Source organism: Thermobia domestica, chromosome 5 (genome assembly GCF_964235325.1).
Source record: "Thermobia domestica chromosome 5, izTheDome1.hap1.1, whole genome shotgun sequence".
Taxonomy (NCBI): domain Eukaryota; kingdom Metazoa; phylum Arthropoda; class Insecta; order Zygentoma; family Lepismatidae; genus Thermobia; species Thermobia domestica.
The window spans coordinates 121,861,022-121,875,756 of NC_137458.1; the positions used below are offsets into that span (position 1 = coordinate 121,861,022).

The 14,735-nt window shown below is 34.7% G+C and overlaps 1 protein-coding gene across 9 annotated transcripts in view; it reads left to right on the forward strand.

The window, feature by feature from the left end:
- LOC145686083 (serine/arginine-rich splicing factor 5-like) overlaps positions 1 to 14,735 on the forward strand; it is a 78,794-nt gene that overhangs the window by 27,868 nt on the left and 36,191 nt on the right. For 6 of the 9 annotated variants that reach the window (XM_081759016.1, XM_081759012.1, XM_081759013.1 and 3 more), the window contains exons 5-7: positions 1,799 to 1,877; positions 8,847 to 8,920; positions 14,463 to 14,663. In XM_081759016.1, the coding sequence (XP_081615142.1) occupies positions 1,799 to 1,877; positions 8,847 to 8,920; positions 14,463 to 14,663 (354 nt within the window). The remainder of the gene's footprint in view (positions 1 to 1,798; positions 1,878 to 8,846; positions 8,921 to 14,462; positions 14,664 to 14,735) is intronic. The other 3 variants (XM_081759015.1, XM_081759011.1, XM_081759009.1) reach the window with 1 other exon arrangement.

The following is a 14,735-nucleotide window of genomic DNA, read 5'->3' on the forward strand; positions in this document are numbered from 1 at the left end:
ATAAAAAGAACAATTATAAAAATGTCAGGGAATATCTTTTCCACAAGAGCTACAAAATGCGAAACTTTATTTGGAGTATGCGACAAAACGCGAAATATGAAAAACGAAACTCTAAATTTTCAAATTCTTGTGCGATAAACTCGTGCCGCAATTTATCACTAAGTCTGGCTATTTAAGGTTTAGGGGTAGATGTTAAGTCTATATCAGCTAAATATGGGTAGATAACTAACGATATAGTGGTTTTCTTTTGGGAGAGAGAGGTGAATATTTTAACTGGTAACTTTTTCTGATACTTCGTTTTTTCTTTCTTGATCCTTTGTAATTCGTGGTCGTAGGTTAATCCGTAGTTTTTGAATGCTATTTGTGCTTCGTATATATATTTTAGATAAATCTAACATTAATAGTCAAATTGCAGTCTCTCTTCACTTTCCGCATATGTCCGTTTCGATACATAATATACACAAATTCTATCTTCTAAGGCTCGTTACTGTATCCGTGTTCTCTTATGATGTAAAATTATAAAATTTTCATTCTAGGACGTAAAAGACCGAAAATTGAATAATAGAACTTCAATACATACGTGGTTTGGTTAACAAAAGACTACAAAGCACGCTGAAACAAGTGACTGTAATAAAAAAAAATCACAACCATATGCCACATCCTACGCGATGCCGTACTCTTCCTGGAGGGAACGCAGTGGCTCAGTGGTAAAGCACTCATCTTTGCTGCATAAAGTCCCTGTTTCAATCTTAGCTTGTTCCAAGTAAATCCGTGATGGACACAGCGTAAGGATTTTTTCGAGGTACCGGACCTTCATTTGACCATTGATTCATCACAATCTTCCTTAGTCTCTGTGCATAACGTATGACGATAAACTAGAGATTTTGCTCCATTCATTCCCGCTGTCGTCCTGGAGCTCAAGTTATAGGCGTGAATAAATGCGTCAACTTTTTGGCAATTTGTGTATGCAGTGAAAATTAAAGGATTTGGATGAGCAATATATATCCAAATCCTTTAGGCGACGAGTGCGTTAGTCGGTTGCAGTTTTGAGTGGTGCAGTCGGTTGAAAACAGGAAGAATGTCGACTAAAAATCATGAGGTGGACGACGTGGCAGATCAAAGACAGTTCATGTGGATACTCTTCGTGATTCGATTCGCCAAAATTGATGTTTGACTATCAGACATTGCGAAAGACATAGGCATCAGCTTCGAAAATCGTGCCAAGCAATTGTGATCCAAAAACAAAATGCTTCACATCACAGCATTGCTCGTTCATATGTGTTAACTGAGGAGCAGAAATCAGTGAGGAACAGCGTCAGAATGCAAGAAAATACGAGTTTATGATTACGACATCGAAACCGAGGTTTAGTCATCAGTGGGTGGGTAAAGGTTCGCCTAGGCCGAGAAAAGTGTGGATGAGCCACTGCTTCGAAGCTGCTTTTGGTGATTTTATTTGAGTGTCAACGCATAATCAATCCATCCACCGTGAGCACCCTACGGACCTGTTCCTACTGATAGAGCTATTAGCGGAAGCTCTTATTTTCCGTAATGTTGTATTAAAAAAAAAAAAATATCATTACTTTCTGGTAAAATCAATTTTCCATGACCGCGTTGGGATTCCTTTGTTATATATATAAAACACTAAAATTAGTGTTTTGACTTTCGGTAGTTTCTACATCATACAGCCCTATTTAATAATTTAAATGTGTAAAGTTCCTAATTCTTGAGTTGTAGGTAATAAAGCTTTTCTACAATGACCTGGCTTACAGACAGCGTTAACAATGTCGTTAACATTTTGGCATTACAGGTATGGTCCTCCAACAAGAACTGAGTATCGCCTGATCGTAGAAAATCTTTCCAGCAGAGTTAGTTGGCAGGTAATATACCGTTAAGTTTTTTCTTAGTACATGTATAATGATGCTTCTATGCATTTGTATTTTTGTATGTAATTGTAGGAGCAGTTGTTGGTGATTTCAAAGTGATGGTATGGGCAAAAGCATCAACAACAAAAAAAAAAGTAGTTAACTATTTAATTTTGATCAAATAAATTATCTACAGTGTACATTGCTAATTAAGAGAATATTATAGTAAAACTTGTTAAAACAATTTTGTTAATTTTCAACTAAGAATACGTAGTATTTGAATTCTCAAAAGTTCAAAATGCCCATGCATCACTTTGCATCAGTTTTCTGGTTTGATCAGTTCTTGAGATTTAATTACAAAATTCAAAAGAAAAATGCTTCTAAATTGTTAGCATGTAACTGCTCCTACCAATTGGTAAGATGGTCATGTATATAAAAAAATTTAACAATGTTTTTTTCAAAGAACGTTGCCTCCTACGTCGTGGAGGGATGAGGCGATACCTGTGACCATAGGCCTTTTGAGCTCCCCTCGAAGCCTTTGAGCATTTAAGCTGTCGAATCCGCGCTTTGGCCGACCATTAGGGCAGGCAGTTTGGGCATTTGGGCATCCAATCACATTCCCTTGTGGCAAACCAAAGATGCATCTTCCATTCAGCTCTCAAGTGCGTAACCTTATCCCACCACGGTGTGTTGTGGTTCTGGCGTGGCGAAGTCACCAATCCTGTGAGGGAGGAATTCCCCCTCACCCGTTAAGATGACAGGGCCTCGTTTTGGTGATGACCCTTCCCTCAGTGGTCTGGCTGACCGATAGTGTGACGTGCCTAGAGTCAGAGGTTCAATCCCAGGCAAAGACTAAACAGGTCACAGGCCGAAAGGTAATTCAACATAATGGAAACTACACTGTTTTTACTTTTCATACCAGAATCTAGCATGCCACAGCTAAGGTTCTTTATATAAGTATGTGAAATTTTGACAACAGTGAAAGTATTTTAAGCATTGTAGCAGATAATACATGTATTATTTTTAAGTAACTGAAAAAGTTGTGCGCAAAATTAGTAGTTAATTTAGTTACAATAAAGCTTCATTGACTATGGATTCAGCTTGAGGAAGCTTGCAATTATACTTTTTTCCTCATCGCTATAAGTAAACCAGGAGTCACTTATAATCAAGCGACTGATTCGAAATACATTAATCTTAATATCACATGCAGATGACTTCTTTACTAGTTCAAGAAAAGTTTATTATGGAAAAAATAAAGACCGTAGGAATATGAATTTGCAGAATTGTTATGTGGTCAGCATCTGTAATTTTATATATTTTTATCACTTACGGTTTTGCATTTGTTTGCATGTGTGTGAATTTTCAGTCAGAAGTACCGAGCTTATAGGAGTCTCTAGCCAACATTTGTGTGTAAAGCAGAGAGCATTGGTATTTATTGGTAATGACAGCGTGTACATACTTTTTAAACCTTTCGGAGATATTTCATCGACTAACGTGTCTTTGATAGTTAATACAGAATTTCAAAATTGAGATTGGTACTAACATTTAAACAAACAAAAAGCGTGCTTTATCAAGCCATCCATTGAAATGAAGTTACAAAACAATTTAGTGTTTTAACTGCGAATTGGTTTTACATACAGTAAACAATACGTGATTAAGAGTTATTGTGTAGATGTAGTTAGCAAAATGCAAGTAAAATTTTGCATTACATAGAGGATTTTCGTAACGTAGCGTAGGCATTGATAAAACAGTAGAGAAAAGATGTATTTTAAGTTACACAAAATTAGAGGAAGTGTTGCATTAAGGGGAAGAAAGTCCATGCTGCTAATTTTGTGCAGTTCAGTCTGCTACTATGTTTGAATGCTTTTCTCTTACGTGGCTCTAGTTTGTGGTTTAGTAACACTACACATTATGTTGCACTCTTTTTAGTGTTAAATGTTATCTATTTCACATATCATGCATTCTTAAAATATAGTTGCATTTGAGACCAGGTGTGTTTTGAATATAGGATTCTGTTAATTTCGTCTCGTTTTGTTGAATTCAATCGAAAATGCTAAGTGGTTCGCAACATTATACATGTAACTTACATCGAATATTAAGGAAAGCTTACAATCAGTAGTTTTTATTCTGGTGATTTTTTCAGATGCCTAATAATGGTATGTGTATAAGAATACTCGAAAGATCAGTAATATCTATTACTTTTTATTTTTATTTATTTTTTAATCGAGATACTGAAATCGGCGGTTTGGAGTTTCTCTACTTGTTTTTATGTTATTTGTGCCGTTACGCAGGCTCAAGTGTGTAGAATCTGAAAACTCTCGACCTAATCGAAGTAATCACACCGTACAGCAAGACACCTGTCCCATTATTCGGACAAGTTATCAATATCGTGTTGAAAGAACTGGTCGGTGACGCGAGGAACTCGTCCACTGCATATCACATCCCTGAGTTGTCACCCCCTTACCTGAACGTAAGTGACCCAAGTGGCAGAAGTGGTCTTTTGTTGGGGACAGGTCTGGTGAATACGCCTGAGAAGATTGATCCCAAATTTCAACTGGTATAGTGAATATTGGGTTATTTGTGGTATATGTGGATGAGTGTAGTAAGCACACCACGTCTCCTCACTAATGATGGCTTCATCTGTTAGAGCTTTGCCTCACTTGGCTTATTTCATATAGTTTCGCATTGATGGTTCTCCTTGCTGGAGGAAGATGCGGTAAATGATAGCTGTTGAACACCGTCACAGAAGTACTATAACCTTCTTGGATTGGAAGAGTGGTTTTGCTGGACGTCCTGGCCGTCATCTTAAGCCTAAGCAGTCCCAATCGCCGATGTTTATCATGAGAATTTTTTATAACACGTCGTAGTCCCATGCACTATTCATTCACGATCCCTACGTCAGCGGAAAAGAACAACAAACTTCAAAAGGGAAATCCTATTGCGCTTGAGTGAAGTCACGGAGTATCCATGTATCCATTTATCATTTTACCTATTGCACACATGCAGAACTACAATAGTGTAATGCATGTCAAAGGTTTGTGCAAGCCTACGAACAGTTTGGTGTAGGTTAGCCTCCAAACTTTGTTTCAGAATATTATTAGCCAGCAGTTGTGGCATATATTTTTTTTCTTTAAGGATGTGTCACAGATACAAAATTTTTGCAAACCAACAACGAATAGTTCATTCTATAGTAGCGTCTCTTCCAGAAGCCCATGTTTTCTGCTCCCGAATTAAGTGAAATTCGAACTCAGATCCAGCAAGCAAATGCGACTAATTCATGGTTCACTTGAAAGAACAAGACTACTACATATACCCCTAGGCTACCTGATGTCAGCATAATGGAGAAGTTCCTGCAGACCTATCTTTGGTAACCCTCAGTGTAGATAAGTCATACGCATCAAACAAATAAATAACAATATTGAATTGTAGGTGCATTGTGCTTCTAAACCGGAGAGGGGAACGTGTTTCAAGATTTCTGTCATGAAGTTGCAGATTGACAATGTTTGGAACGTCGAATTTTTGAGAGTTGACTTTTTTGAACTTCTAGTTCTGTTATGGTGGTGTAGTTTTTGATTACTCGAGAAAATATATATATATAATGTAGAATTTAAGGGAGATCCTAGTTTGGAATTTGGATTAAAGAATGGTTTTTGTCAAAATCTAATCAGGATCCTCTGAAAACTCTAAATTATTTTAAAATGGAAAACTCGTTTCCACTTCTTAAATTTGGAACAGTTACATATTGGTATGCTTTGTGATTTGTACATAACATTCAGAAATAGCTACCTGAAGTAGGCCTTCAAGATAATCCCTCGTTATAATTAGTTTCCTTTCACGGTCATATAGTATACCGGCGCAGTAACACATGCTATCAGTTTCAACTTTACGGAGGTTTTGGAGTATCCTTGTTGCTGGTGTGGCTTCTTGTTTTGTCTGATACTTGTAGTTATATATATTCCACAAGGAATCGGACCTTTTATCTTTGCCTCACTTATCAAATGCAACTATTAACATAATGGTGATTACTGGTGAACAGATGCAAATGCATAAGTCATTTTAAGATTGTTATCTTAGGATTTGTGAATACAGTTTGATGCAAAATAGACCAGGCTGTTGTGACACCTGCATAATTTTGTGCATTCACGATCAAGTTGAGACCGGTGTATTCTAAAATGAAGGTATGATGTACTGTCAGATCGATTCGAAAGTTGGTCTGATAAGATTTTGACAAATGATATATATATGTTCATTTTAGTAACGGAACAATAGCAGATTAGTACTGTTTTCCTGAAAGTAAGTTCTACCATGATTTTTTTTTTTTTTTTTTTTTTTTTTTTTTAATGGCCCTGCGCCTAAGCTTACAACAACAAAACTTAATTTTGCGCGTTTGTCGCAACTATCAGAGCACGTTAGTATCCTTTTCGTTCAGAGTTGACACGCTTAGCCTCCTAAAAAATAATCTTAGTCCATCTTGTGAGCAAAAAATAAAACCAGTCTTATTTACGAGGAAACACGTTACGTGAATCACTAAGGTGGTGTTTTTGCTCGAGCTCTGCTAGCCTCTTATCACCATTATTATGCTGTTGCTGTACGTTATGTTCAGAAATGTATGTTCCAACACCCAATAAGAATTGAAAAGTAGTAAAAGAATTGAAAGAAAATTGAGGAATTACAGAAATCTGTAAGTAGAATGATAGTTGGAATTCCTAAACGTGGTTTTACATTGTCTGTCCGTCTTAGCAGTATTAATTTAACCCAGCTTGTGAACACAATTCGCTAACAAATACCTATTATCACTAAATGAAACAATGAAGCCTTATGGATATTTTCAATGTTCAACATAGTATAAGTATTAACAGCAACAATATTATTTTGTTTTGAGATTCAACATATTCAGTAGGACACAAATGTTTAACAGCTTTCATATGATCTGTATTCTTAACCAAACAGAAGTTTGATACAGATCCCTTAAGGATTTAATCTGTATTAATTGTTCTTGTTGAAAAGTAAATGATGATCACCAATTTCAGAAACATGTTCACTTCAATTCTGGTGAATGGTTGTGCTTTCTGATCACAGAACTTCTATAATAATGGTAGTACGGACATTTTAATTTAAACTATATTATATATATATATATATATATATATATAATGAGAAATTATTGAAATCAATGCAGTGATCAGTATACAATCAAAATAAGTGCAAAGTTGTCAATATGAGTATTTTCCTGTTATGAGAAACGTGTAAATGCCACAAAGCTTTACTTCCGTTTCTTTCGTAAATCCGTTCAGTATTCGTAATGCAGCACATTTGTACGTGAATAGAGATCGAGCAGTTTAAAGTGTACAGAATCAATCTTACTTTCCACATTAAATATTCCTTCATTCAAAGCGTAATATTTTTGCATATTTTCAAGTTGCATCAAGTGAATTAACTCTATAAAATGCCGAAAATTGAATGATTTGTGTTTGGTGAGTAAAGTTATGTTCTATTAACCTTTTTCTGAAATGATTAAAGGACCCCCTGAATTCGGGACAGGTCATAGGAGGGAGGGCAAGATTTGACTTTCTATATAGTTCGGCACATAAGTGAGATAGGATATTCAGAACCACGCTCTAGCCATCTTTATCTCCAAGGTTTCTGTGGGTTCGCATTTTAGTTTGGGTGAAACCTTGAACCACATTGGAATGAGCGTAGAGCATTGGTAGACACCTGCCTTACTGACTGTGCCAGTGCAGTTCTTTGAAAATCCCAGTAGCTTTTCTTACTATGTGAGCTTTTGCAATGTAATGCTTTATTTCATTTTACAGCAGATAATAAGATAGACGGGAATACAACATGGTAAACATAGTAGTAACGAACCAATCTCGTGCTTTTACGTAAACCCTTCAGTCCATCGCGACTTACCAACTACATTTCTTACGTATTGCAGTAGATACGAAAATATTTTTATGCAGTACTTTTAAAATGACAATGCATTTGTATCAGGTTTACATTTTTATGCACCGTGTGTATTGTTTGGTAACACTCAGTTTAGATGGTCATGAATTTTAAAATTGTGATGTGTGAAATAGGTACCTGAGTGCTATGTGTCTGTTTATTAGTGTAAATTCACAGTTATCACTTTTTTGATCTGTGTAACCACCAATGGAGCACACAGAATAGTAATATATTGGTTATAATTAGTAATACGAACCAAACTGGGAAGGATCTTTCAATATATTTTAGGTGTAGGTGATTGAGCTGATAGGTGAGCAATAATATAAGGTTATATAAACACTAAGCTTCAGAAATTTAATGAATCTGAGAAAGGATCTGAAGTACTAATCATCATTCTGTATGCATTAATGATGCTGTAACCATGAATTGAAAGGGAAAATTCGGAAAGTACCTTACAATGGGAGTTTTCAAAACCATTTTACTTTATCAGAGATATTTGCAGTATAATTGGTGTATGTTTCCTCTTACTAAACGTAATTGTTACTGGTCTTTCAAACGAATCTGAAAATGTAGGCAGTAATGGAAAGATTACCCTCAGATTTCCTTAAGTTAAGATTAAGATTATAAATTTTGTTCTCCGAAAATTTAATTACATTGATAATTGTATGATTGCATAAATACGCATCAGTTGCAGGTAAATTGAATCAAGGACGGTCCCTGAATGTACTCCATATTAAACACGTCTCATACACTCATATGTAATTAAGTATTTGCTTCCTTTTCGTAAATGTTAATAGTTCTGTGTAAAATAAAGTCGGTTAAGTTATATAAAATCCTTTTGTCAGTAAGTATGTATTTAGATGACTGAATACTAATATTGAACGTGGTGGAGGCACGGGGTGAAGTAATTTAAATTATTAATTAGGATATTCTAGATTCTTGTCATGTGTGTTGTTCTGGTGTAGTTAATAAGAATTAATGTACATTATTCTATTGAAATATTCGTGTCTATGATATAATTTTAATATTTTCTGTATAAAGGATCTGAAGGATTACATGCGGCAGGCTGGAGAAGTAACATATGCCGATGCACACAAGCAACGAAGAAATGAAGGGTAAGTAGTGTTGATAATAGAAAATTTATTCGTAGGTGTTGAAGTGATTTTCTTGAAATTGTGTCGAAAACTGGTGAGTTTTGCATTTAGGCTTGCTTGCAATGAAACTGGTCCAGGTCCCATAAATAGGATAAAATTTGGGTAGTTTTGCAGTATATGATTATGAAGATGCTTTTTTAATTTTATTTATTTTAAGTACATGATGATTAAATACAGAAATATTTAGGTTCATGAGTTTCTGCGACGAGTGGAGGTTAGGGTGTAATTGTATGGCAGGACTTGAAATGCATGACATGAGTTTAATCTTCCTTCACAACTAAGTTGGACATTTGGGGCTAATAAGTGCAGACGTTAGATGTTGAAGTGAGTGCTTTCCCGTGATTGACTGGACCCAACTCATTCTATCCTTTCTTAAGTTCTGCCACAGGCCACCCATCTAACATATTCTCCGTATAAAAATGATCTAGATGCAAATTCTTTCCTGTTTTCAACAGTGACTTTTAAACACCCTTTAAAACGTCATTCTGGTGGTTATATTTGTCTTTCATATATCCTAAAACGCACCTGCTGTAAATCCTGATGCACATATATCCATTTATCTGTATGCATCAACTATCACAATCCAGCAGTATTCAAGATTTCATTTACCCCTGTCCAAACACAATTCATTTTGTTTTATTCATTCTAATTTTCGTATTTATAATTCTTTTCCTATGAAATTTACCACAAATATGCATTTCCCGATTATACACATAGTATTAAAAGCATCCTACAAAATCATCATCAAATTATATTCTTACAAGAAGACAGTTATAGATATGCGACAATCATTTTGCACATGAGTGTACATTGTAAGATCAAACCACAAGTTCTAAACGTACACATTCCATTTAAAAAGTAGTTCAAATAAGATGTTAACGAAATGTTGCTGACGTCTCTCGAAAGTTATCTAAGAATCAACTTTAAAAAATTGACGTAAGTTCTGGGTATACTTCATGAGTGAGTAAAGAAAGAATACAAATATAGATTAAAACGAGGTCTTTTAAACAAATGTGATCAATTGATTTCCTAAATTCTCTTTTTACCACCTTTTATATAAATATAAAAAAATATATATAAAAATAAATGTATACAATATATATTGGTATTGTTGTTCATATTATGTTGGATCTAAATCTCAAGTTGACTGGTAATAGGTTTTATTTTGTATTATTTTGAGCACTATTCGTTGTTACAAACCATACACTTTATTTTAAATTGAAATATAATAAAATACAAATAGTTCTCTTAGCAAGTTGCGCTACTATAAAAGTTTTTTTTTTTTAACCAGTTTCTTAGAAGTTTATAATAAATACCTCATATATAGACAAAATGGGCAAGTTACAAGGATATTAGCATGGTGTTACTTGGAGTCAAGTTAGTTATGTCTATTTATGTTTCGAAAAAAGTTACAATAATAAAATGACATTCGCTTTCGTATACATTAAAAGTATCTTTATTCAATAGAGACAGTTCGCTACTAATTGCTTACAACTGTCTGTACCTGACGGCGGAAAAGCTAATGTAAAAGAAGAATGGATTTGTTATCGCTGTTCTTATTTTCTGCATTCAGCAAAGAAAACTTACTCCAACGCCGCCTCACTGAAATGCCATAAATATATCATTCTTGAAAAGGGTCCCCTCACAGCTGTGGACAATGTTCAAACTTAAAAGTAACTTGAGATACTCGCCGCAACCTGCTAGAAGAGAGAACGGAGTGTCATCAATGCGTTGTTGCAAATCTTCACATGAAAAAAGGGGGGAATAAATGACTTTATTGGAGGCTTATAGTAAAATTATAAGCTCGTATAATAAATCCTTTATTATTGACCTGACTTCATGCAAATTTTTGTAAGGATTTGTTCATTGCTTGCTGAGGAAAACACGAAAAAAGTTCCAATGATATTAGAATAAGCTCAGCGAAGAGGTACCAACCGCCTTAAGGAAACAATATTGGAAAATCGGGTTTCATCCAGTGATAAAAATGATTTAAAACAACTAAAACAGATTTAAACAGTATACTCATGGACAGTAGAATTAAGAGCTATGTTCGAAGGATAAACAGTTGACAAGAAAATTTCCTTTGTAATCTACCAAAATATTGATTAATAAATACGAATTTTTAAATATTTAATAAGGTCAGAAGGTCTCGAGCTCTTAACCTGATAGCACTGCTGCTCTTACGTTTTGCTTTACACTCCTATTATTCTGTTTTTGAACTCAAAATGAAAGAGTAAATTAATATTAGGAAGGTTCTTAATTTAAAAATTCCAGTTACGCGCAGCTAATGAAATTAGTACGCATAGGTAACACCAAGTTCATTATCCAAACTTCTGAAACATTAACATACATGACTCTTTGAAACACCTGGATATTTAAAACATGCTTCGATTCCAGTAACACCTTTTATTTGAATAAAATGAAGATAATGCATAAATTTTATTTTATGCAGACAAAAGCCCATAGGAATAAGCGGTATTAATAGTTATATTGTACGTAATCAAGTTAACTGGTGAGCAAATATGGTGATGGAAACACTGCGTCAAGGAAAAAAGCAGCCCATCGTCTCCTAAGAAACGACCAGCCAAGTATAAGGGTTTATACCCTGCTCTAACATATAAGGTGATCACATTGAAAGTTATTTTATCAGATTTTGAACTTTCTTTGGGCGAATTTTATGATTTCACATTAAGGTAGACCACAACATTCAACATAAGACCCATTATAAAGTTCTGAATGCACTGAATGAATGAATAAAAGAAAAACCCCTAGCTTGAGATAATTATAGAACAAATTAATGTGTGGATTATGCTTATAGCCTATTTAAAGTAAAATAAGAATATATTTTAGAAAATACTTTCTTAATAGTGTGCGCCGCCGAGGGACGTTATCCCACATACGTTGATGGGTTTAAGGTCATAGGTGCCGGTACTAACAGTAAATATGTAAATACGTTAGTAAAAATATTAGTATTATTTCATACCTGTGATGGTAACAAAAGTATTCAGTAAAATTTAGTTTTCCAACAAGAACAGTTCAGTCATTTGTTGCTACCCTTCAAATAAGCGTTGTGTAGAATCAACACCAGCAATAGCGTAAAAATTCTTGTCAAAGTTAAGAAGCTTAATGCTCAGAGCTCCCAAGACTACGTAACGCTTACTATTTTCAGTGCTGAATTCAAACTTCAGTATTAATGGAAGTTTCGATGTACAGTAAAGCAAGCTGCATTTTCAGGGAAAACACGTCGTAAAAGAAGTGTTAGGGAAATTCCCGCAATTGAACCCACAAGGCATCAGAGTGAATACTTCAACAATAAAACTATTTATTTCACGCTAGAAGATATTTAATTTCATTTATGACATTTTAAAACATTTCCTTTATAAAATATGAATTATAGACCTATCTTCGTTAATTGTTTTAAATTAATTTTCAGAAAAGAACCGTCTTGCAACACGTGCTCGGGAAATTCCCGTAATTGAACACACACAGCTTCGAAAGTGAACTTCAACAATAAAACCATTTATTTTACGTTGAAAAATATTTACTTCATATAAGACATTTTGATGGATTATGTTTTTGTTTTAAATTAATATAGCTACAAGCCACGCACCAAATATTACCACGTATTTGGTATTCATATTTGGCGAACGTCACTGAGGCTTCTGGGATGACTCGATCTACATTCGATTTGTTAGTTTGTCTGCCTGTACCCTACGGTGTTCAACTTTCGTTTTTTTAAATTTTTAGGATAAAAGCTGGAGACACTAAATTTTCAGTATAGATTTTGGTGGCATATCAACGTAAATTACAAAATGTCGCTTTTTTTTTTTCTTTCTTCAAAATAGCGGATGTCGACGCTACAATGGGCAGTTTTCGGTCTTTCAAGTTGAAATTTTCAGAGTAGAAGCACAAGAGACTAGCTTTATATATTTTGGCGGCATAAAATTTCAAAATGGCGGTCATTATTTAAAATAGCGGGTATCCATGCTACAGGGTGCTATATTCGGACTTAAATTGAAATTTTGAGGGTAGAAGCACAAGCCATTTTAAATTTCCTAGATAGATTTTTTCGGCTATCCAATATAAAATTTCAAATTGGCGGCCATTTTTTCAAAACAGCAGTGAATAGAAAATTGTTGAAAGTGAATAAAAGTTGTGAGAATGTCAGTCTTTAAATGTAAATCATATTTTAACATTTTACCCCAAAGACATTGAAATACTTCGAGAAAAACCGAAAATACCCGAAAAAACCCACACGGGCCCAGGTGGATTGGGTTTTTTCGAACCCTGATTGAGCGTACAGGGTTGACTATAAGGATCATATGTAATTTCCATGCATTTTTTATTTCTACCTATTGGATAATGGAAATGTTCCTTCCAATAGGCAGAAATATTGTTATATGAATTTCTTTGTTCCTTGTTCTTTCAAAATGTTCCAAATGCACAAATGTTCGTGCAAAATGTTCCAGGAAATAATTGAAATGTCCTTTTTTCACAGCTTCACGAAACCTCCTATATTTTTTCGTTGTGATTTCTCTATTTTCATTAGTTAGCAGTGGAAAGCCTGATATAAGCCAAATAAAGTATTGCCTCCGAAATACAAATTCCCATCACGTTTTTCATATGTTGGTCCGTTCGTTCTTCTGCGCATGGGCCACAACATATGCAGTCTTTCACTTTGTTGTCGGAAGCTGTAGTGAAAGCATCTCGTATTTTTCGCTGCTAATTTTATATTTTTGTATCTATTTTGTTATTTTTCTTTATAACAACCGTGAATCCTAAAAGTTGTTTTTATTATTATTTAATATTTCACCTTAAAATTTAGTTCATTGAGTTAAAATAAGTTCTGAAAATTCGACTTCTTGGAACCCAGGAAGGAATTAATCCAGTTTCCATTTTGAAGGGAAAGTAAGCCTTGGAACTCGACCAGGCTTCTGCAGGATTAAGTTCCTTTTCCAAGGTATCATTGTTTCATTCTCTAGTATGAAATATTATTAAAATGTATTCGCTGGAAGTGCATTCTGAGCATTTTTTTTTCTTTCTCCACCTGACAGTTGCAATTATTCCTTGAGGAAGAGCCCCGCTAACGAAATTAGTACTTTTAATTAGAAGTTTAATGTTGGGTAAATGTTGTTTAGCTTATTAAGGCGGATACAAAGAAATACATAGTGAAATGACCGAATTTGCCATTATCTATCTCCTCTCTCACAAGTATATTATGCAAGGAGACTTCTAGAACCCTGCATATCCTTTTATTTATTATAGCCGTGCTCCACATATTTCAACACAGCTGTTATATATTGTTTTAGATTGTCCACATGTCATGATTCACTCTAGTTTATAAAACTTACTTTTTGTTGGGATATTAATTATTTGCAATGGCTTTTCTTTTTTAAAACCAAAGGTGAGTGCAGAGGTTGCCTGACACATAATGTAAGGTGGAGGCTGTTAAGAACAAGATCCATTTACCATTAAATTATTTAAAATATTTATTTTGTTCTAGGGTAGTGGAGTTTGCAACCTATACTGATATGAAAAATGCTTTGGATAAATTGGATGACACAGACCTGAATGGACGAAGAATTCGCTTGGTAGAAGACACAAGACGGCGCCGAAGATCACGTTCCTCCAGTTCAAGATCGAGGTCACGTTCAAGGTCAAGATCTCGTCGCAGGAGTCGCTCGCGCTCCAGATCCAGATCAAGGTAAACATAGAATCATATATTATTATTTTTATTGATTTTTATGTATTAGTCGCGTTGCTCAGATACACATGA